Here is a 24,109-nt window from a genome sequence, read left to right as displayed (position 1 = left end):
GTGGTGATATCCAACACCCTTGGATAGAAACAGATGTTGTCTATCTACCCAATCTATGACTCTCTATCATGTCACATCTCAGCCTCCTTTGCTCCAGGGAAAAGAGACTCAGTCTATCCACTCTCTCCTTGTAATCAAGCCCTCCAATCCAGGCAACATCTTTCTGAATCTTTTCTGCGGCCTTTCTGTCTTAACCACATACTTCTTATATTGTGGTGACCAGAACTGCAAATAATTCTCCAAGTGCAGTCCAACCAATGGTTTGTACAACTGTAATATGATATGCCGACTCTTGTACTCAGTGCCTCATCTGATGAAGGCAAGAATACTGTAGGCCTTCCTCACCACTCTGTCTACCTGTGTTCCTATTATCAAGGAATTACGTACCTATACCCAAAGGTCTCTCTATTCAACAGCACTCCCCAGGGCCTCGCCATTCACTGTGTCTGTTCTGCCCTGGTTTAATATCCCAAGATGCATCACTTCACACTTGTCCAAGTTAAATACTATCCGACATTCCCTTGCCCACTTTCCCAGTTTATTTATATCCAATTGTAACCTTTGATAACCTTCTTCATTGTTCACTATACCATCAATTTTTGTGTCATCTGCAAACTTACTAATCATAGAACATAGAACATTCAGCCCACAATGTTGTGCCAACATCTTATCCTGCTCTAAGATCTATCCAACCCCTCCCTCTCACACAGCCCTTCATTTTGCGATCATTCATGTGCTATTGCAGAGTCTCTCAAATGTCCCTAATGGATCTGCCTCTACCACCTCTGCCGCCAGTGTGTTCCACGCACCACCCACTTTCTGTGTAAAAAACTTACCTCTGACATCCCCCCTATATCTTCCTCCAATCACCTTAAAATTATGCCTCCTCGTGTTAACCATTTTCGCCCTGGGAAAAAGTCTCTGACTGTCCTTTTGATCTATGCCTCTTATCATCTTGTACACCTCTATCAAGTCACCTCTCATCCTCCTCCTCTCCAAAGAGAAAAGCCCTAGCTCGCTGAACCTATCCTCATAAGACATGCTCTCCAATCCAGGCAGCATGCTGGTAAATCTCCTCTGCACCTTCTCCAAAGCTTCCACATCCTTCCTATAATGAGGTGACCAGAACTGAACACCATACTCCAAGTGTGGTCTAACCAGAGTTTTATAGAGCTTCAACATTACCTTGCAACTCTTGAACTCAATACCCTGACTAATGAAGGCCAACACATCATACACCTTCTTAACAACCCTATCGACCTGTGCAGCAACTTTGAGGGATCTATGGACATGGACCCCAAGATCCCTGTGTTCCTCCACACTGCTAAGAGTCCTGCCATTAAACTTGTATTCTGCCTTCAAATTCTATCTTCCAAAGTGTATCACTTCACACTTTTCTGGGTTGAACTCCATATGCCACTTCTCAGCCCAGCTCTGCATCCTATCAATGTCGTGTTGTAACCTACAGCAACCTTCTGCACTATCCACAACACGACCAACTTTCGTGTCATCTGCAAACTTCCTAACCCTTCCCTTCCACATCCTCATCCAAGTCATTTATAAAAATCACAAAGGTGATCATGCCACCTACATTCTCATGTAATGAAGCATAAAATAACTGTAGAATAGAATTAACAGAGTTTGTAGTATAGCAGGAACCATCATCATTGGAAGATGGCAATGTTGCATTAGTCATGACTGCACAAGATACTAATGGGCCCAGTTTTACTGGGCCACATTTGGGCATATTGGTAGTGGTGAGAGTTAGGAATTAGCCCACTGCTCCAGAAAGGGACTTTTTTCTTAAACTGCTGGGTCTTAAATGGTGTCAAAACAACTTATAATCTGTTGTGGTGGGAAGTGGCTAAATGTTGTTTGAGGGAAGGCTGTTTGCAACAACAGTTGAGGGCATCCCTTGGGAAAACTGTGGGGAGGCAGGTGATGATAGGAGTGATCTAATCATTACTTGGTAGTGAATCTCTGGAATTTTCTACCTAGTAGATTTGTGGAGACTAGATCATTGTGAGGAGCTAGTGAAAGATTGGGGAATTGGGGGCGATGGGGAACTTGCACAAAAGTGGAGTTAAGATCTGAGGTAGATCAGCCATGATCATATTGAGTTGCAAGGCAGGCTTGAGGTGATAGTTGTCCTACTGTGCCGATGTTCTTATGTTCAAGGTACACATTCCTATGGGGAATGTGTAGTTTGCTTGTAATAATTGATTCACTGACTTTACCTGGTACTGCACAGAGATTGGTTGAGGTGTCTTTTTTGAAACTCAGTAGCTGGAAGGAATGGAGTAATTTTGACTACAGGTGGTCTGGAGTTAAAGGTTTTGCTCTCTATTTCAGAATCAGAATCAGGTTTATTATCATGACATGAAATTTGTTGTTTTGCGGCAGCAGTACAGTGCAAAGACATAAAAAAACTATAAATTACAAAATGAATAGTGCAAACAAAAAGGTAGTGTCCATGGACTGTTCCGAAATCTGATGGTAGATGGAAAGAAGCTGCTTCTGAAACATTGAGTGTGGGTCTTCAGGCTTCTGTACCTCCTCCCCAATGGTAGTAACGAGAAGAGGGCATGTCCCGGATGGTGAGGCTCCTTACTAATGGATGCAGCCTTCTTGAGGCACCGCCTCTTGAAGATGTCCTCTTGCCATCCTGCACATTGGAGCCTCCATACCAGGCTGTGATGCAACCAGTCAGAATGCTCTCCACCGTACATCTATAGAAATGTGCAAGAGTCTTTACCTTCCACCATTTAGACAACGTCCAATTTCACTCTGTGCTATTTTTGGATGTTGGTGTGCACTTAAAAATAAAAGTACATTAATGAGTGACCCTATTGGAAAGTAACTCAAAAATGCAGTGGGATCAGTGAAGCAGCCACAGGGCTGGTGTATGGAATTAATTGTGTGCTGTTGGGTGTGGCCAGAAGTAATGGGATTTGTCAGGGTAAAGATTCAACCAGTTTGACTGGCAGCTGAGGGCAATGATGCAGGCAATGGCAAAACAAGATAAGGGGAGAAGGGAGGGATCTGCTGGGTGCTGATGTATTTGGTGTGGAAGTCAGTCGTAAAGAAAGTAAACACAGACTAAAGGTTAGTCCATGTGAAGCCAAGGTGAAAGGGAATGAAACAATGACAGAAAGCCAGCTGGGTCTCCCGGGAGGACTTTCTTCCCTGTTCCGATACAAAGGTTTGGCATGTCCATTTACCCCTCTGAGATGGCCATAAGCAAGGAAGTGGCATTGTAAGGAAGTGTTTCCTTCCCTGAGGACAGGAATTCCCTCCTGAAACACCGGGCAAAGGGTGGATTTGATGGGCTTCTCGGTTTGGTCCTGTCAGACTGAATGGTCAGATGAAGGCGATGCATCAACACTGAAACATCAGTGGAGATGGTGCCAGAGAAGAAGACTAATGTAGTTGTGTGGTTAGATTGAATGGTGACCTATGAAGGAAGCTTGCCTGAGCTTTCTTTGGCACTGAGCATTGAGAAGCCAGAGTAGACCAGGAAACAGATTCAAAGTCGCCTAATTTCCTCCTGTTTCTGTTATGAAGCATAGGAGCTGCACGGTCCGGGTGTGGCTACTCAGTACTTGGAGTTCGGCCACATGCTAGTTGGGGGGTGTGAATGCCAAGAGAGGGGAAGAGATGGGCCGGGTCCTGAGGGGGTGTACGTGGTATCACACGGCACCCCAGTGTATTCAGCGCAAGCGTTATACCAACTCCCACCACACATCATTCTCACTGAAGAAGACTGTATGTATTCAGAAAACGAGGCTGGCCAGAAAGAAAACTGAATGACAGATAGGTGGAGATTAGCAACAGGGTAACAGAGGGACAGGAAACAAAGTCACCAAACCATCAAAACCAACCTCTGACAATCCAGACAGTAGCCCTTTGTGAGACGCCATTGAGCAATGTGACGACAATGTGAAACATCTGCTGGCAGTCGTTTAAACTGTCACAAGACTAGGAGTCCTGATAAGCTGACTGTTGGGTTGGTTAGCAGCTGAAATATGTGCATCGTTGTGCCCTGTTAGGCTTCTTGTGTAATAGCAAAACAAGTTCTCATAAGTGCAATTTTGGAATTCTGAAACAAAACCATTTATAGTGACAGTATTATAAGGTTAATTGAAATTCTCCGCAATTACTACCCCAGGGTCTTTGCACTTGTCAGAAATCTGCCCACAAATGTGCTCTTCTCTATCCCTTAGAACGTATGAATGCCTCTTTTTTTGTTCTTTATTTCAACCTGTGTCATCTTTCATCATGGTCTTACACTCCAAGTATAATTCCTATGCAAAATCTTGAATGGTTGAGTTATGTGACAACGGTTAATTTCTTCCATTACTAATTGTCCTTTTTTAACCTGAACTAATCTGGTCCTTGGCATTGCTCCTCTGCAGAGGTCAGTTTGCTTGTACGTAGGTACTTCCTGCTTTCTCTTCTTCTGTGACCAGTCAGCATGAAAGAGAAGCAACAGTTTCCCCAGTCTGTTTCCTTGATTTCTGCCTAGCCAATTTAACAGAGTGAGATGATTCAAGAGGTCAACAGCTGGGGGTTTTTGCTTGCTTTTGGTGATGTTATACTTGAAATAAGGAGTTGGCCATTCAGAAAGGAATAAATTGTTTCACAAAGAGATTCATGACTCTTTGGAATCCTCTACCCAAGAGGGCTGTGGATGCTCAGGCACTGAGTGTATTCAAGGGAATCAAGGAATGTGGAGTTAGTGAAGCAAAGTGGAGCCACAAGCAATTAGCCACGGTCTTATTGAAAGGCGGGAGAGGAAGTAAAAGCTGAACTGTAATTCCCCATTATAACCCAGTGACAAAATGCATTTCTGCTTTGGAGACACTATAAGCTTAAGTATATTTTTAAATCATAATTGTCTCTCGTTGGAAAAAACACTAATATCACCAGTGTTACCACTAATTATTTTATCTTGTATATCTGGAATGCAGGAGGCTCAGTGATGATCTTATAGAGGTTTATAAAATCATGAGGGGCATAGATAAGGTGAATGGTCACAGTCTTTTCCCCGGGATAGTGGAGGGAGTAGGTTTAAAGTGAGAGGGGAAAGATTTAAAGAGGACCAGAGGGGAAACACTTTCACACACAGGGTGATGGGAGGTATGGAACGAGCTGCCAGAGGAAGTGGTAGAGGCGGATACAATTACAACGTTTAAAAGACATTTAGACAGGTACATGGACAGGAAATGTTCAGAGGGATATGGGCCAAATGTAGGCAAATGGGATTAGCTCAGGTCAGCACCTTGGGCGGCATGGACAAGGACCTGTTTCTGTGTAGTAAAACTCTATGACTGTATGACCGTTCCATATCAAATTAGCATTGTGTTCTGATGCAGCATTCAGACTTTAGAATGTGCCTAACATGCTTGATAAGGGAACGGCACATTGTGAATCCTATCCAAAACTAGACTGTTGTGAATCCCATCCAAACTAGGCAGTCATGAATCCCATTCAAATCAGACGGTCAAAACTAGCCTAAGTATTGAACGTGTTCTGAGTATGCATGTTGTTCTGTGCTGGTGTTTTGGTCATGGAAACAAAATTTGATCGTATGTTACTGAATTCCCCTCAAATGTTTTCTGATTCCTTACTCCTTGCAGGTGATTGTTCAAAGGTCCTTTTATCCACATGCCAACTTCAGCCTGAGCCAATCGGATCCTGTTTCCCAAAAAGTCGCACATTTGAACAACTCCTTGCTGTTTGTAACTGGAAAACAGGTAGGAACTGGGACGTAGAGAGAAAGCCAAGGATTTACTGAATTAACTGCTCACTGCAATAAAGTAACATGCAGAGCACAGGGAAAAGCATGTGTGAATGGGGCTGATGGGATTGCCATGCTAACACCTGGCACAGACTTAACGGGCTGAATGACCTCTTCCTGTGCCATAACAATTCGATGATTTTAACCTCTCATTCCCAAGCCCCAGATGGTGGGTTTAACAAACTGTACAAGATTAATTTTATGAATGGAATTTATTTGAAGAAAATGCACCTTTTTATTTCAGTTGATAACGGAAAAATGACTTGACATTTTTGTTTCTAGTTGTTTAGTTTCTTTCCGTTCACCTTTTTTGTCTCATAATTTTTGAGAACTTAATTTAATGAATTAAATCTAGACTCTTTTAGATTCATTCTTGAATCACTTCATTAGAGGCTTCAAGTGATTAGTGTGGGATGGTGTCTTCAGTTGGTCTGTCTTCTGGTGCAAGTTCAAGTTTATAGTCATGGGCATACAGACACAGGGTATAAATGCCATAAGATCAGCTTTTTGCGACAGCAGCACAGTACGTTACAAACATGCAACTGTGCATATTAACATGGGTCAGAAATGTATTTCAAGAATTTGATATACTGGGTGGATTCCAGTGTCATCTGTGCTTCTTGCTGAATTATTCCTCCCATGTACCACATTGTACAGGACCCAACCCCTGCCAACAGTCCCTCTGTATGTTAGCAATAACCAAGCTTTGGGTATTGGTATTGGTTTATTATTGTCACTTGTACCGAGGTACAGTGAAAAACTTGACTTGCATACCATTCATACAGATCAATTCATTACACAGTGCATTGAGGTAGTGCAGGGTAAAATAGTAACAGAATACAGAGTAAAGCGTCACAGCTACAGAGGAAGTGCTACGCAGGTAGACAATAAAGTGCAAGATCATAACGAGGTAGATTGTGAGGTCAAGAATCTATCTTACCGTATAGGGAACTGTTGGATGGTCTTATAACAGCAGGATTGAAGCTGTCCTTGAGCCTGGTGGTATGTGCCCTTAGGCTCCTGTGTCTTCTGCCTGATGGGAGAGGGGAGAAGAGAGAATGTCCTGGGCGGGTGGGGTCTTTGATTATACTGGCTGCTTCACTGAGGCAGCGAGAAGTATAGAGTCCATGGAGGGGAGGCTGGGTTCTGTGATGTGATGTCCACAGCTCTCTGCAGTTTCTTGCAGTTCCAGGCAGAGGCATACCAAGCCGTGATACATCCAGATATGATACTTTCTATGGTGCATCGATAAAAGTTGGTGTGTCAAAGGGGACATGCCAAATTTCTTTAGCCTCCTAAGGAAGTAGAGGCGCTGGTGAACTTTCTTGGCCATGGTGTCTACAGGCTATTGGTGATGTTCTCTCCTAGAAACTTGAAGCTCTCAACCCTCTTGACCTCAGCACCATTGATGTAGACAGGTGCATGTGTACCGCCCCCCTTCCTGAAGTCAATGACCAGCTCTTTTGTTTTGCTGACATTGAGGGAAAGGTTGTTGTCATGACACCATGTCACTAGGATCTCTATCTCCTTCTTGTACTCTGACTCATCGTTATTTGAGATAGGGCCCATTGCAGTGGTATCATCTGCAAACTTGTAGATATAGTTAGAGCAGAATCTGGCCATACAGTCATGACTATATAGGCAGTGAAGTGGCACGCAGCCTTGTGGGGCACCAATGTTGAGAATAATCGTGCTGGAGGTGTTGCTGCCTATCCTCACTGATTGTGGTCTGTTGATCAGGAAGTCAAGGATCCAGTTGCAGAGGGAGGTGTTGAGTCCCAGGTCTCGGAGTTTGGTGACAAGTTTGCTTGGGATTATAGTATTGAGGGCAGAGCTGTAGTCAATAAGCAATAGTCTAACGTAGGTGTCTTTACTGTCCAGATGCTCCAGAGCTGAATGTAGGGCCAGGGAGATGGCATCCGCTGTAGACCTGTTTCAGCGGTACGCGAATTGCAGTGGGTCGAGGTATCCGGGAGGTGAAGTAGAGCCGAGGCCCTTTCCCCTACAGGCTTTGGCAGAAGGAGAAGCTGAGGGCAGAACTTTGCCTTGTGTCAAAACAGTCAAGAATTTTAACTCTTTAAGTGTCTCTGACATTTGGAGACACGAGAAAGCAAGTAAATTGATCTAACCGATTAAAAAAATCTTGAAAAAAATCAGGAAAAAAAAATCAAAGAAAAAAAATTAAAACACAGAACACTTGGAAATAATTAAAAACAATGAAGTAATGTGGAAAAAAACCTTTCCATTCGTTTCTTAATCCACTGCCTGCTATCTCATTCAAGATGAAGTGAGTCAAGGGTGGTGACCTGGTGTGGGATCTGAATGGTACTTTCCCTACTGCTGGGGGGGGCGGGGGGCGGGAGTGGAGGGAGGAGGAGGGGGGTTCCAAACACGACGAGATTCAGCAGACCAGTGTTTACTGAAATTTAAGCAACTGATTGGAATCCAGCTCTAACCAGCTAGATTTGCCCTATTATCATATCTGAGGATTTCCCTTCCCCCACGAATATATACCTCTTCCTTTTTAATTGCAGGTAACCCAAGTGCCAATCAATGGACCAGGCTGCCATCACTTTCTGACCTGCAACAAATGCCAGATGGCACCTTCCTTTATGAAGTGCGGTTGGTGTGATGGACAATGCACCTGGCAGGAGGAATGCTCGAAAACATGGATCCCAGATACTTGCTCTCCTGCCGTTGTTGAGGTAGGCTTCGAGATGTCTGCAACTTTTCAGTTTTCTTTCCATCCGTAAATCAGGATATTTATCTGATGATGTATCTATGAAGACCATTGTTAACCTTGACAACATTAATAGTGTTCTCTTCTCTGAGTCACAGTCATGGGTTCAAGTTCCTTTGGAGAGATTTGAACACATAATCTGAGTTCACACTACATGCCTGAGGTCCCTTTCTATAGACCAGACCACATCTGGTTCCGAGACTGCAAATGCTGGACTCCGGAGCAGAAAATAAACTGATGCAGGGTCTCGACCCAAGACGATGACCATCCTTTTGCTTCCACAGATGCTGCTTGACCCATTGAGTTCTTCGAGCAGTTGATTTTTTGCATCACGTCTGGCCCCATCTTGGGTCGATGTAAAAGGTGTATTTGTTGAAGGACGATGCAAAGGAGAGCAGGATAGTTGTCTCATTGTCTTGGGGAACGGTAATATTTAATCCTTAACCAACACTACAGCAACAGCCAAGTCATTTATTTCACTGCTCTTGTGTGAGATTGACTGCAGTTAATGTTATACAGTCACTGTGGAAATACTTCAATGGTTATAAAACACTTTAAGACAGATGTGAAATGCATCACGTCGAAATACTTCTGTTTTACTTTTTCCTTCATACTCGCTCTCTGCTAATAGGGTTATGGAGCTATACAGCAGGGAAACAGGCCCTTCGGCCCAAATCATCCATGCCGACCAACTTGCCTTCTTGAGGTAGTCCCATTTGCCTGCATTTGCCCCATATCTCTACATCTTTCCTATCCGCATACCTGTCTAAATGTCCTTTAAACATTGTAATTGTATCTGCCTCTACTATTTCCTCTGGTAGCTCGTTCCATATACCCACCACCATCTGTGTGGAAAAAGTTGCCCCTCCAAATGGGCCCCTTTAAATCCTTCCCTTACACCTTAAAACGGTGCCCTCTAGTTTTAGACTCCCCTACCCTGGGGAACAGATTGTGACCATTCACCTCATTTTTGCCTCTTGTAATTTTATATACCTCTATAAGGTCACCCCTCTGCCTCCGACTCTCCAGGGATAGAAGCCCCAGCTTATCCAGTCTTATAACTCTAGCCCTCTAGTCCTGCTAACATCTTCGTGAATCCTTTCTGCCAGCTTAGTGACATCCTTCCCATAGCTAGTTAACCCGAATTGCACACAATATTCCAGGTACAGTCTCACCAATGTCTTGATCTCAATTAGCAGTAAGATTATGAGGTCATGCATATGAATTAGAAGGAGTAGGCCCTTTGAGCCTGTTAGAACATAGAAAAATACAGCATAGTACAGGCCTTTCGGCCCACGATGTTGTGCTGAACTATATGAACACCTCCTCCATGGTCAATCTAATCTTTCCCCCCTTCACAGCCCATAACCCTCTATTTTTCTTACTTCCATGTGCCTATCTAAGGGCCTTTTAAATGTCCCTATTGTATCAGCCTCTACAACCACCCCCGGCAGTGCGCTCCAGGCACCCACCACTGTGTGTAAAGAACCTACCTCTGACATCTCCCCTGAACATTCATCCTCTGACCCAAAACGGATGTCCTCTGGTATTGGCCATTGCCGCCCTGGGGAAAAGGTGCTGGCTGTCCACTCTATCTATACCCCTCATAATCTTATACACCTCTATCAAGTCACCTCTCATCCTGCATCGCTCCAAAGAGAAAAGCCCTGACTCACTCAGCCTTTCCTCATAAGACATGTTCTCTAATCCAGGCAGCATCTTGGTAAATCTTCTCTGCACCCTCTTGAAAGCTTCCACATCCTTCCTATGACGAGATTATCAGAACTGAACACAATTACGTGTGGTCTAACCAGAGTTTTATACAGCTGCAACATTACCTTGTGGCTCTTGAACTCAATCCCCTGACTAATGAAGGCCAGCACACCAGATGCCTTCTTAACCACCCTATCAACTTGTGCGGCAACTTTGAAGGATCTATGGACTTGGACCCCAAGATCCCTCTGTTCCTGCACACTGCTCAGGATCCTGCCCTTAACCTTGTACTCTGCCTTCATGTTTGTTCTTCCAAAGTGTATCACTTCACACTTTTCAGGATTGAACTCCATCTGCCATTTCTCCAGCCAACTCTGCATCCTGTCTATGTCATGTTGTAACCCACCACAACCTTCTACACTATCCACAACCCCTCCAACCTTTGTGTTAACTGCAAACTTACTAACCCATCCCTCCACTTCCTCATCCAAGTCATTTATAAAAATCACAAAGAGCAGGGTTCCTAGAACAGATCCCTGCGGAACACCACTGGTCACCGACCTCCGGCAGAATATTCTCCACCTACCACCACCCTCTGTCTTCTGAGGGCAAGCCAATTCTGAATCCACACAGCCAAGTCTCCATGGATCCCATGCCTCATGACTTTCTGGAAGAGCCTACCATGGGGAACCTTGTCAAACACTTTATAAAGTCCATATACACCACATCCACCGCTCTACCTTCAGCTATTTGTTTTGTCACCTCCTCAAAAAACACAATTAGGCTTGTGAGGCATGACTTGCCCCTCACAAAGCCATGCCGACTATCCCTAATAAGACTATACCTCTCCAAGTGCTCGTAAATCCTGTCCCTAAGAATCCTCTCCAATAGCTTGCCCACTGATGTAAGACTCACTGGTCTATAATTCCCAGGATTATCCCTATTACCTTTCTTGAACAAGGGAACAACATTAGGCATCATCTGGTACTGCTCCTATGGCCAGGGAGGATACAAATATCATTGTCAATGCCCCAGCAATCTCTTCCCTCACATCCCGTAGTAACCTGGGATAAATCCCATCTGGTCCCAGGGACTTATCTATCCTAATGTTTTTCAGCAGTTCCAACACTACCTCTTTCTTCACCTCAACATGCTCCAACACATTAGCCTGTTCTATGCTGACCTCACATTCGTCAAAGTCCCTCTCCCTAGGGACCTCTCCTACCTCCTCCGCCTCCAGGCACATGTTTCACCCTTTATCCCTGAGTGGTCCTACCCTCACTCTAGTCATCCTCCTGTTCCTCACGTACATGTAGACTGCCTTGGGGTTTTCCTAATTCTACTCGCCAAGGCCTTCTCATGTCCCCTTCTAGCTCTCCTAAGTCCCTTCTTAAGCTCCTTCCTGGCTACCTTATAATTCTCAAGAGCCCTCTCTGAGTTTTGGTTCCTAAAGCTTAAGTATGCTTCTTTCTTCCTCTTGGCTAAATTTTCACCTCTCTTGTCAACCATGCTTTCTTTATCCTATCATCCTTTCCCTGTCTCAGTGGGACAAACCTATTCAGAAACCCATGCAGGTGTTAGGCGGGAATCCAAGGAATTCCAAGGATCGAAGGAACCCCATGCATGGAGGTGGGGATTGCTCTCTCCCACTTTAGGTAATCCCCACCCCCCTTCCCCACAAACCACCCCCCCTACGCTTCTTCTCTTCTTCCCTTTCCTAGCCTATCTCTTTTTTCTACATTTTTTCCCCTTTATCTCCCTATCTTTGACCCATCCCCTGACGGATCTGCTCTCCCCTCCTACCCGCACCTGCCTATCACTATCTCTTACCTGCATCTACCTATCACCACCTTGTGCCCACCCCGCCTCCCCTCGTTTGTCCACCTGTCACTGCTCTGCTTTTCCCTCCTATATATTGGGGTGCCCCTTTTCCTATCTTCAGTCCTGAAGAAGGGTCCTGACCCAAAACGTTGACCGCCTGCTTTTCTCCATGGATGCTGCCTGGCCTGTTGAGTTCCTCCAACATCATAGTGTTATTCACCTTAGCCTCCACTCACTTACTCCACCTCTTCACGCAAAGCCTCTTGAGCCAAAACCTCAAATTCCCACTCACACAATGGCCGCTCTACTTGAGCTTACCTTCTTTTTATTGGCTGCTGCTGCCCAATTAGCTAAACAATGAGACTTGCTCTCCAAACTGCTTCCTCCTCTTGTAAAATGAAACTTACCAGCAATTCTGTTCGACCAACAGTATCCAAAACAATATACTAATTATTGAGGGGAACAGCCACAGGGGTACTCTGTAGTGACTGTCTATTCGCTTTCCCTCCCCTGCCGGTCAGCTAGCTACCTGCATCCAGCAACCTTGGTGTAACTGCCTCCCGGTAACTCCTGTCTATCATCTCCTCAGTTTCCTGAATGATCCGGAGTTCATCCAGCTCCAGCTCCAGTTCTCCAGCGGCTGATCTGATTGCAACCTCAACTCTGCATTCCCTTTGAACCATAGTAACTTTTCATCCCTTTATTTATCAAGAATCTACCCCTTCCTTAAAAATATTTAACAGCTATGCTTCCACCAACTTTTGAGAAACAGAGTTTCAACGATTCGCAATTCTCTGAAAGAAATAAGTCTCAATCTTAAATGAGGACCACGGAATTAGAAACAGGGACCTCTAGTTCTAGATTCTCCTATAAGAGGAAGCATTCTCTTCACTTCCACCTTGTCAAGATCCCTTAGGGTCTTACATGTTTCAGTCAAGTCTCCTCTCGCTCATCTGAACTCCATTGATGCAAGCCTAGTCTGTCTGACCTTTCAACCCATCCAGTGCAGGTATAAGTCTAGCAAACCTTCTATGAATAGCTTCCAGTAAATTAATGTCATTCTTTAGATACGATAGAAGTGTTTAAGAGACTCTTAGATAGGCACATGAATATACAGAGAATGGAGGGATATGGACCTTGTGCAGGCAGAAGGGATAGTTTAATTAGTTTTCATTAGTTTAATTAGTTTGGCATAATATCGTGGGCCGAAGGGCCTGACCTGTGCTATGTCCTGTGTTAGATAAGAATACCAATATAGTACTCAATATTCAACTGGTCTCACCAATGCCCTGTTTAACTAAAGTATAATCTCCTGATTTTTGTGTTCAATTACCCTGGTAATAATTAATAATATTCTGTTAACCTTCCTAATTACATGCATATCAGCCTTTTGCAATTCTTGTACCAAGACATTCAGATCCCACTGCATCTCCGAGCTCTGTGATCTTTCACCACTTAGATGCTGTTTGTACAGTGTCTGCATGTTCACCCATTCAGTGCATGGGTTTCCCCTCGGTGTTCCGGTTCCTCCCACATTCCAAAGATGTACAGGGAGGCCAGTACTTAGGAGGTATAGATTTGAGGAAATTGGTGGAAGGATTAGAGAGGAGCTGAGGAAATGTTTTACATTTAAAGAGTCTAGCATTGGTTTTGTGAATGGGTGGTGGAGGCAGAAACCTTTATTTAAACCCACATCTCTAACATCCCTGGAGGAGTACTTGAAGCGTTGTAACCTCTAGAGCTGTGGGCTTAGAACTCCGAAATGGGAATGGTCTGAAGAGTTCTTTGGATCTGTGCAAAGTGGGAACAGTGAGCTGTATGGTCTCCTTTCTGATTCTTTGAGTGCAAAAGTTAGCTTCTTTGGCTGTGCATCAAGCAGGGATAAAGTCAGCTAAAATTCACTTGGAAAATTTGCTGGAAGTTTGCTGGTAGTTGGCTGTCACAGATTAGTCATTGGGTTTTGATGCCACTCACTGTTGCATAGCCTGGCACATGGCCCAAACACGAAGGAAAACCTCTTCAATAAAGTGCTGGAAGAAACATTGATGCCCATTGAATTGTTTTAAAGTAACCTTCTATACCTTGAAGAGTGAGTGTGAATATCAACTGGTGATGAGGAAATACCTTCAAGAATATTAAGAAGAAAAGCCATCAGCCAGTTTGCGAGGGCATGGAGATTCAGTCTCTTCAGCTGTGTAACTGTACAGATTATTTGCAGTTCTTTGTACAGCAGAATGCTGCGACCACTCAGCTAAAGAGTTTGATTCGGATTTTTACAAACCACGTGGATCAAAATGACTGATGTTCAAAACTTGGTATGATAATTGTAATTTGTATGATTGAATACTTGTTCAAAAACCTTGTCCTGATGCTATAACGGAAAGTACTCAACATGTCTGAAATGTTCAGATATTAGAAGTGTCCTACCATTTTGAACCTTGGAATTGTCTGTATTTAGACTGCTGAAGTTTGAACTTTGAACATTTCGTAATTGCCTAAAACCTTACCTCTATACAAAGTCTACTTGGTTTGGTATGCTCCATACAAGTGTGGGTTATGGAAAGCAAGCTGAATAATTAAACCAAATGAGAGACAATGCCAGAAATTCATTGGAAACTTATACGGAAATATGAAATTATATGTTGCATTACAGAATTCAATACTGTAACATTGCAATTTTCGGGAATAGGCAACTGACATCTGAAAATGGTTAAGCTCCAGTAGAGCCAACTGTAAAGGTTATAGATTATTGGCAGTAAACTTGAAATCCTTTAACTATGTTAACAAGAACTGTGCACTCTGCTTCAGCAAAGGCACATGGAAGGAAGTCATTTGGCCATAGCACCAGTTCCAGCCCTTGAAAGATATAACCATTTAGATTTTAAAAAGCATTTGTGGTTTGCAATTAAGGCCAGTACTAATTGTCCATTCCCAGTTGCCCTTGAGCTGAGGTACCTGTTCAGCAAAGTCAACCACATTGGTGTGGGTCTGGAGTAGCATGAAGTTCAGCCTGATAAGGAAAGCAGATTTTATTCCCCAGAGAACATTAGTGAACCAGGCAAACATTATTACTAGTGTTAGCTTTTTATTTCCAAATTCATTTAATTCCCCTCAGTGGACGTGGTGGGATTTGAACTTGTGTCATTACCTCTTTCAACCAGACCTCTGGAATACAGGCCCAATAAAATTTTCAGTCCTTTGGCCTTTCCTCATGGAGTGCAACTTTTTCTCCTTCAATTGCATCTCCATCTCCCTTTGAAAAGTTATTATTGAATCTGCTTCTACCATCAAAAGAGGTCTTCCAAATTATAACACGTTGTGTGTCAACAGTTCTCCCCATTTCACCTGTGTTTCTGCCAATTACATGAATCTGACCTTTCTGTCACAGGGCAGCAATTTCTATAATTCACTTTATCAAAGTCCTTCTGCTAAGGCTACTGAATGCCATATCTTTGGAGTGTGGACTTTGGTGAGTAAGGGACTAATTTCATTTTAAGTATATATTAATTTACTTAGTCTTTTTGATTTTTTAACCTTGTAGTTTTCATTTGCGGTGGTAACTAAGTTATATAATGTGGTAAACAAATAACCTGCCAGGTAATTGGGTAACTGGTTAGCAAAAGTCAGCTCATTCTGAATGTGTGGACCAGTGTTATTGTGTTCAGTTCTGGTCGCCTCATTATAGAAAGGATGTGGAAGCTTTAGAGAGGGTGCAGAGGAGATTTGCCAGGATGTTGCCTGGATTGGAGAGCATGTCTTATGAGGATAGGTTGAGTGAGCTAGGGCTTTTCTCTTTGGAGAGAAGGAGGATGAGAGATGACTTGATCATGGTGTACAAGACGATAAGAGGTATAGGATCAAGTGGACAGTTAGAGACTGTTTCCCAGTGCAACAAATGGCTAACACGTGGGCACATAATTTTAAGGTGATTGGAGGAAGGTATAAGGGGCATGTCAGGGGTAAGTTTTTTACACAGAGTGGTGAGTGCGTGGAATGCACTGCTTGCAGAGGTTGTGGGGGAAGATGCATTAGGGACATTTAAGAGACTCTTAGATAGACACATGAATGATAGAAAAATAGGGGGCTATGTGGGAGGGATGGGTTAGGTAAATCTTAGAGCAGGATAAAATGTTGGCACAACATTGTGGACCGAAGGGCCTGTACTGTGCTGTAGTGTTCTATGTTCTATGTTCAGTCTGTGGTTCTGCTATGGTGCAGTGCTCTCTGAGTACACTGTCTATGGAATGTGTTCCTTGGTGAGTCAGGGGCTATGGCATGTCAGGGTCTTAGAGGGAAGGATAGTGGTGCAGCTTTATGTTGAAGCAACTAAGTTGGTTATATTAATTACTGTAATTAATGTAAAACAGGCATGGCAGGGCAGGTGATATATTGCAGTATGTGGGAGCTGATGGAAGCCATTAGGATCCATAACAACCACATCTACAGAAATGCCTGCAACACGAAGAACTCTGCTCACTTTGATGTATCAGGGAAGGTAGAGTTACCTGGACACTGTTCCAGAAGGTACTCACATGTCTTAGAATATGTACTGCAGAACTGGTCAATCAAGAGAGAGAGGAGGCTGTGACCACCCTTTTTATTTCTTGCCACAGATGTTGCTCTACCTCTCTGATTCAATTTACTTTTTCTTTTCTGTCTCCAACTGCTGCTTTTTAAGGTAACTGATATCTGGATGATTTTTGTCTGCATCCTATGACAGGCATTCCTTCTTTTCTCTCTACTGCAACTTAAAACATGCTTGTTTTCTCTATTTTACAATTCTGCTGAAGGGTCCCTGACCTGAAATCAGTGTCAAACAAGGCCACGTCTTTGCCCTGACACTTTCTTCAATCTATCTTGCTTCCAACAAAAAAAAGCCGGTCTCTAAAGGCCAATTAATCACCAGATTATCAATTAATTAACCCTTCATCTTTCAACAACATTGTTTCCTTAACATACTGATCTCGAGAACCATGTACACTCCATGAATTTGGCCTCTACATATTCATTGCTGATCTACTCTGCCCGGTTTCCCTCCCCATGGATACTGCTTGATCTGCTGAGCACTTGCTGCATTTGTGGTGGGGATATTGTAGGGCATGGCACAAATCATGAAACTGATGCATAAATGAGGAATACAGCATACTTCATTTGTCAGGAGTATAAAAGTCAGAAAATCATGTTGCAGCTGTATAAAACTTTGGTTAGGCCACATTTTAGAGTATTGTGTGCAGTTCTAGTCACTGCATTACAGGAGGGATGTGGAGGTGTTGGAGAGTGCAGAAGAAGTTCACCAGGATGTTCCCTAGATTAGAGAGTATTAGCTATAAGGAGAGGTTAGACAAACTTGACTTGTTTTCTCTGGCGCATCAGAGGCTGAGGGGTGACCTGATCGAGATGGATAAAATTATGAGAGGCATAGATGGAGTTTTTTGTCCCAGGATGAAAATGTGAAATACTAGAGGGCATAGCTTTAAGGTGAGAGGAGGAAAGCTTAAAGGAGATTTATGTGGCAAATTATTTTGCACAGAGAGTTGTAGGTGCCTGGAATGTGCTGCCAGCAGAAGTGGTGGAAGCAGATATGAGAACATCTTAGACACATTTAGAGAGTCATATGAACAGACAGGGAATGGAGGGATATTGCTCAGGTGCAGGTGGATGAGCAGTTTAAAGTGGCCTCATGGTCGGCACAGATATTATGGGCTGAAGGACCTGTTCCTGTGCTGTATTGTTCTATGGTATGATTAGATATGGGCGATTAAATGCTGGCTTAGCCTGCAAAGCCCACATTCCTTGAGTGAATAAAACAATTAGTAGGAGAAAAAGAAGTGGGGAAATTAATGGGGCTGAAAGGATTTTGTCTTACTCGGTCATGTAGAAATATGGCTGCAGCACTTGTCACTACTTGTTTGACAATGGCAGCTTGCCACTTCAGTTTAACTGAGGCCAGACCATGGCTTTCATGAATTTCCTAAGAAAAAGATTGGCTCTACCCACCTGCTGAATATTTCAAATATAAAATTTCTTTTAGATCTTCCTGATGTGTTGGTCAACATAACTCTGATTAAAAAAAATTGGAAGTCCTTGTACACAAGTCACTGAGTGTTAATATGTGGTGAAGAAGGTAAGAAAGCAAATTATATGTCATATAGGGCCTAAAGATTACATCCTAAAGATTATATAGTGTCTTGATGATTCCACACCTGGAATTTTTTGGTCTTCTTACCTAAAGAAGGATGTACTTGCTGCAAGAGGAGTACAGCAAAGATTCACCAGATAGGTTCCTAAGATGGGTTCAGTATATGAGGAGAAATTACTTAGCCTAGTTTAGAAGAGTTTTAGAGATGCACCACAGAAAGCATCTGATCCAGATGCATCACAGCTTGTTAAGGCAACTGCTCTGCCCAGCATTACAAGAAGTTGCAGAGAGTTGTGAACACAGCCTAGTCCATCACGCAAACCAACCTCCCCTCCATTGACTCCGTCTACTTCCCATTGCCTCGGGAGAGCAGCCAATGTAATCGAGGATGCCTCCCACCCCTCTGTCTCCTCCCACTCCCATTGGGCAGAAAATACAAAAGCTTGAGAGCACATTCCAAGGACAGCTTTAGTCCCACTGTTATCAGATTCTTGAACAGACCTCTTGTGCACTAAAAGGTGAACTCTTGATCTCCTAAATACAAAAGCTTGAGAGCACATTCCAAGGACAGCTTTAGTCCCACTGTTATCAGATTCTTGAACAGACCTCTTGTGCACTAAAAGGTGAACTCTGCCTTCTCCTGGCCCTTGCACTTTATTTCTCTACCTGCACTGCACTTTTTCTGTAACTGTAACACTATATTCTGCATTCTGTTTTCCCTTTATACTACCTTGATGTACTTATGTATAGAATGATCTGTCTGGATGGCATGCAAACAAAAGCTTTTCACTGTATCTCAGTACTTATGACAATAATAAACCAATTTCTATTCCAATTCCAATTCCAATTATTGAATGTCAGAGCAGACATGAGGGGTCAAAGACTCCGTGCCTGCTTCTGTTCCTTGCGTTCTAAAGCATTCATGAATTTGAACACTCCTATTTAATCTTCCCTTGCTTTACAAGACCTTCTCAAGTCTTTCTGCACAGCTATGGTCCTAAATCCCTGTTACCAGTCTAACGAGTTTTTCCTGTACGTTCTAAGGTCTTGAGATCTTTTCTAAAGCACGATGACCAGAATTGGACACAGTGATTCAACTGGGGACCAACTAGTGATTTACAGAACTTTACTGTAAATAACTTGCATTTTGAAGTCTAAATCATTCTGCTTATAAGGCTGAGGATAGCATTTTTGTACATTAATTTTCTTGAGACCAATTATTTGTGACAAATAACCCCAGCCTCCCCTTCTCAAGAAGCAACAGACTGTAAAAGCTTCTGTATCTGTCGAAGGTTTTACAGCCTGGTTTGTACTTCTTGCTCGTTTTCCCTGTACGCTACTTTCCTTTTCCCTCCTGAACTTTGGAACCTATTTATGCTGTCTGCTTCATTTGCTTTATCCATATGGCCTTAAGCATTTTTGTTACAGTTTTCCTTTGTGATAAACATTGGTGGCAACTGCAAATCCACTATCATCCTAAACAAAGCTACAACGTGAAATCTTAATGACATACCTTCATGTGGTCAAGGAAACCTCCTGGTGTTTACTACCGGCCTTGCTACCTAAGGTGATAAGCATCACCCCCGTCATGTTGACCGCCGATTGGAAGGAGTGGAGGAAAATGAGAATGCTCTGTGAGTACTCTCAGTGGGGACTTCAGTGTCCATCAGCAAGGTTTGGTGGTGATTGGGGTGGCTGAATCTTGGGCTTGGCTGCCAGACTGGGCTTGCACAAGGGAATTCCTTCTTGACCTCCTCCTCGCCAGTCCACCCATTGAAGATGCACCTCCTGATGGTAGGATGGGGAGGACTGACCACCAAGTACGCTTTGTGAAGACTAAGTCACATAGCCTTCCTCATGGCTCCTTTGACAGCATCTTCCAAACTGGTGTCCTTCATCTTCTGGAAGGGCCATGGTAGCAGATGTGGAAACTCAACACCATCTGTAGGTTCCCCTCCAAGTCATCCCACCTTCATTTGGAAATGTCACCATTTCTTTGTTGCTGCCAAAACTTTTTCCCTAACCTCAGTGGGGGAATACCTTAACCAAAGGATTAGCAGTCCAAGAAGGTGGCCTATCACTGCCTTTTGATGGCAGTTGAGATGGGCACTAAATGCCAGCCTTGCCAGTGATGCCCACATTCCACCATAGAAAATATGGTTCAATGGAAACAGTGATCCCTCTATTGCCACTCATGGCACATCCTTACCACTCAGGACATGCTCCCTGCAGCTTGGACGTTGGGGACATGCATGTTATGGTTTTCTTTCCCAAGCTTGGCACCTTCATAGTTATTTACTGACAACTAAAAGTGAAGGTTTGGGTTCACGGTCAAGGACATTACAATGCTGAAGCACAGAAGGGAACAACAGATTAGGTAAATGACCTGGTGAGCTTGGATCTTAAGCAAAGATCAGGACAAAGTGAAATTAATGGCTTTTTTATTTGTTGAAGGAAGGAATTGGTTTATTATTGTCACTTGTACCGAGGTACAGTGAAAAACTTGTCTTGCATACCGTTCGTACAGATCATTTCATTACAACAGTGCATTGAGGTAGAACAAGGTAAAACAATACAGAATGCAGAGTAAAGTATCACAGTTCTCCCCGTGTTCACATGGGTTTCCTCCGGGTGCTCCGGTTTCCTCCCAATTCCAAAGACGTACAGGTTAGGAAGTTGAGGGCATGCTACGTTGGCGCCGGGAGCATGGCGACGCTTGAGGGCTGCCCCCAGAACACTCTACGCAAAAGATGCATTTCACTGTGTGTTTCGATGTACATGTGACTAATAAAGATATCTTATAAAAAGAAGTTACAGAGAAAGTGCAGTGCAGGCAGACAATAAGGTGCAAGGCCATAACAAGGTAGATTGTGAAAGTGGGTTGTTGGTACTGGGAGAGAGCGAGTTGGCAGAAAGGGAATGGTGTTTTATACATTTCTATCATAACCTCTCTGTTCTTGTATCCTGTGGCTCGGCTAATAAAGGAAAGTATCCTGTTGCCTTTTTAACCACCTTTATGACTTGTCCTGCTACTCCAGGGATCTGCACACAATCATACCAAGGTCTCTGTTCCTTCACACCATTCAATATCCTCCCATTTGTTCTCTCGCTTTATGCATTCCCAAATGCATTACTTCACAATGCCTTGGATTAAATTTCATTTTCCATTTTTCTGCTTACCTGACCAGACCGTCTGTTTTCCTGCATTCGAGAGCTTTCCTCCTCATTGTCAACGGCATGGCTAATTCTTGGGTTGTTGCAAAATTCTTTATCATAGCCCTCAGATTTAGGTCCGAGTCATGTACTGTGAAACACAAGCTCTATGGAACCCCATTGCCTTCTAGTCATCCATTACCCTTCTTGCCACTGAGCCAGTTTTTGTTCCTGAGTGCCACTATCCCATGGGATTTTATCTCTTTGACTACTGTGCCATGTGTGAATTTGTCAAAAGGCCTCACTGAATCCATTTCAAATACACTGACCTCATGAGCCTTTTTAAAAATTGAATCTAGTTGGTAATGCAAGCTCTTCCTTTAACAAATCCACCTGTCCCTGATTAACCTGTGTCTTTCTTGATGAAGTTTTATGCTGCCCCATAGAATGGTGTTCCTTGTCAATAATTTGCCCACCACTGCAGTTAAAACCATCTGACCTATAGTTAGTTGGCTTATCCTTGCGTCTCTTTCTAAACATTCCTCAACAGTCCTTTAAACCACTGGCACCATTCCTGTAGCCAGAAAGGACTGACAAATTGTGGTCAGATCCTTGCTTCTTTTAACACCCTGGGATATATTTCCATTTGGGCCTAGCTCTTTATCCAATCTCAAATACTTTTCCTAAACAATATTTCTCATACATTTGTTAACAACATTGACATCATATGCTGCATTAGTGTACACAGATGCAAAATACTCACTTGGAACCTTGCCCACGTCCTCTGTCTTCAGCGACAGGTTACCTTTTTGGTCCCCAGAAGGGCCTTATTCTGCCATTGATTATCCTCCTGCTCTTTATCGACTTTAAATTAGATTAAAATGCTGTTAGAGTGGATACATATTCATGCAAAAACAAATGCTAGAGAAATCTTTGGCAGCCAATCTTACTGCGACAGGAAGAAAGTACGGGTGTTGCCTGCATCTATATGTGTGTTGTCTCTAATAATCCCTATTCCATAAATTACTTTTGAGATCAAATAGCAAATACAATGAATTAGATTTGCACTCTCTGTTTCCACTCTTGGTTGTACCACAACTAATTCATATCAAGTTTCCATACAATTTAGGTGATCACAGTGTATCTTCTATAATACTTAACTGACTAAATGTAAAAGCAGGAGCAGAAATTCACTGGACCAGCCTTGTAAATGGAATGGCTATTAGATTGGATTAGAGGCTGCCCATTCTCTATGAGTGACTCCCACCCAACAATCTAAATCCTTACTACTATCTACAAGGCACAATTTGTGAGTGCATCTCCAACAACTCAGTGCAGAGTGTCTCCTATCCATCTTTTTAAATATGTGCTTTCTCAACCACTAGAAGGCCTTGGTTCTAGTCTGTTGTATCCAATGCAACAAGATTTCTTCATCAATGTTTTCCAAACCTCAACCTCAAAAGACAAGGGATCTGGCGCATAGGAACTCTGATACTGCAGCTTCTCCTGCAAGTCGCATACTATCCAAATATTGCTGCTCCTTCAGTTGCTTGATCTAAGTCCTGGAGCTCCCCTCCAACAGCACTGTTGGAGAACCTTCAAGAAGTCAGTTGGTCACCACAAACGCCAAGGGCATTTAGGGATGGGGAGTAAATGCTGACCTTGTCAGCAATGCCCGATACTGAAGATGAATAAAAATAATTCACCAAGTGTGTGGGTGTTGTGATTCACACTTCTGCATGAACCCAAGGCAGCTCAACTTGTCAGCTTGCAGTGGTTTAAGAACGCTGTTCACTCTCAATTTAGGATTCCCACATCCTGAGAATAAACAGAAATTTCTGATTTCAAAAAAAACGGCAAAAGCTAAACTGAGCATTTTTTCTCCCCAAAACAAGCTTTGCAATGGAAGTTATAAAGCCAGACTCTGTACATTTCGTTGAATAATACCTTCTTCAGGGCAGGCACAGTAGTGTAGCGTTTAGGGTAATGCTATTACAGTGCCAGCGACCCGGGTTTGATTCTGGCCACTGTCTGTAAGGAGTTTGTACGTTCTCTCTCCCGTGACTGCGTGGGTTTCCTCCTGGTGCTCCGGTTTCGTCCCACATTCCAAAGACATATGAATTAGGAAATTGTGGCCATGCTATGTTGGTGCCAGAAGCGTGGCGACACTTGCGGGCTTGCCCCCAGAACAGTCTATGCAAAAGATGTATTTCACTGTGTGTTTCGATGTACATGTGACTAATAAAGATATCTTATCTCCGTGTTCTGTGTATTTCAGTTTCATCCCAAAAAGAGCGCCTGTCAATGGAGAGACTGAGCTCACCCTGTGTGGCTGGGACTTCAAGTCTCCAGCTGGCCCCAAGATACAGCAGCCTCTCACGTAGTGCGAGTGGGAACACGGTCTTGCATAGTTATTCCCAAAAGCAGCAATGCAAAAAGGTACGTTTTCCTCAATTTTCTCTTCTCTGTTTAAAATCAAAGCAACTCCTTGGGAGGATTCTCTTTCCGAAGGTATAATTGGTCCCATGGAGCCCTTAGAAGCAATGCAAGTTGGAGCGGCAGTGAACAATGAATTTAATGTTAATTGTTCTGATTCTTGGTGGTTGTTATCGATACGAAGGAACAGAAAAGGGTCCGGAGACCTAGTTGTGTGAGGTCTCCATAATTTTCACTGTGGGATGTCTATAGTGAGCTTCTTGCCCCACCTCAATATCTTGCTCTAGTGCACAACGTCTGCCTCAGT

At 43.3% G+C, this 24,109-nt stretch overlaps 1 protein-coding gene across 1 annotated transcript in view; it reads left to right on the top strand.

The window, feature by feature from the left end:
- LOC127571307 (macrophage-stimulating protein receptor-like) overlaps positions 1-24,109 on the top strand; it is a 143,027-nt gene that overhangs the window by 67,646 nt on the left and 51,272 nt on the right. The window contains 4 exon segments of the mRNA XM_052017578.1: positions 5,640-5,756; positions 8,335-8,505; positions 19,742-19,847; positions 23,685-23,805. Coding sequence (XP_051873538.1) covers positions 5,640-5,756; positions 8,335-8,505; positions 19,742-19,847; positions 23,685-23,805 — 515 coding nt within the window.

This window comes from Pristis pectinata, chromosome 6 (assembly GCF_009764475.1).
Source record: "Pristis pectinata isolate sPriPec2 chromosome 6, sPriPec2.1.pri, whole genome shotgun sequence".
NCBI classification, from domain to species: domain Eukaryota; kingdom Metazoa; phylum Chordata; class Chondrichthyes; order Rhinopristiformes; family Pristidae; genus Pristis; species Pristis pectinata.
This window is presented reverse-complemented; position numbering and strand designations above follow the sequence as displayed.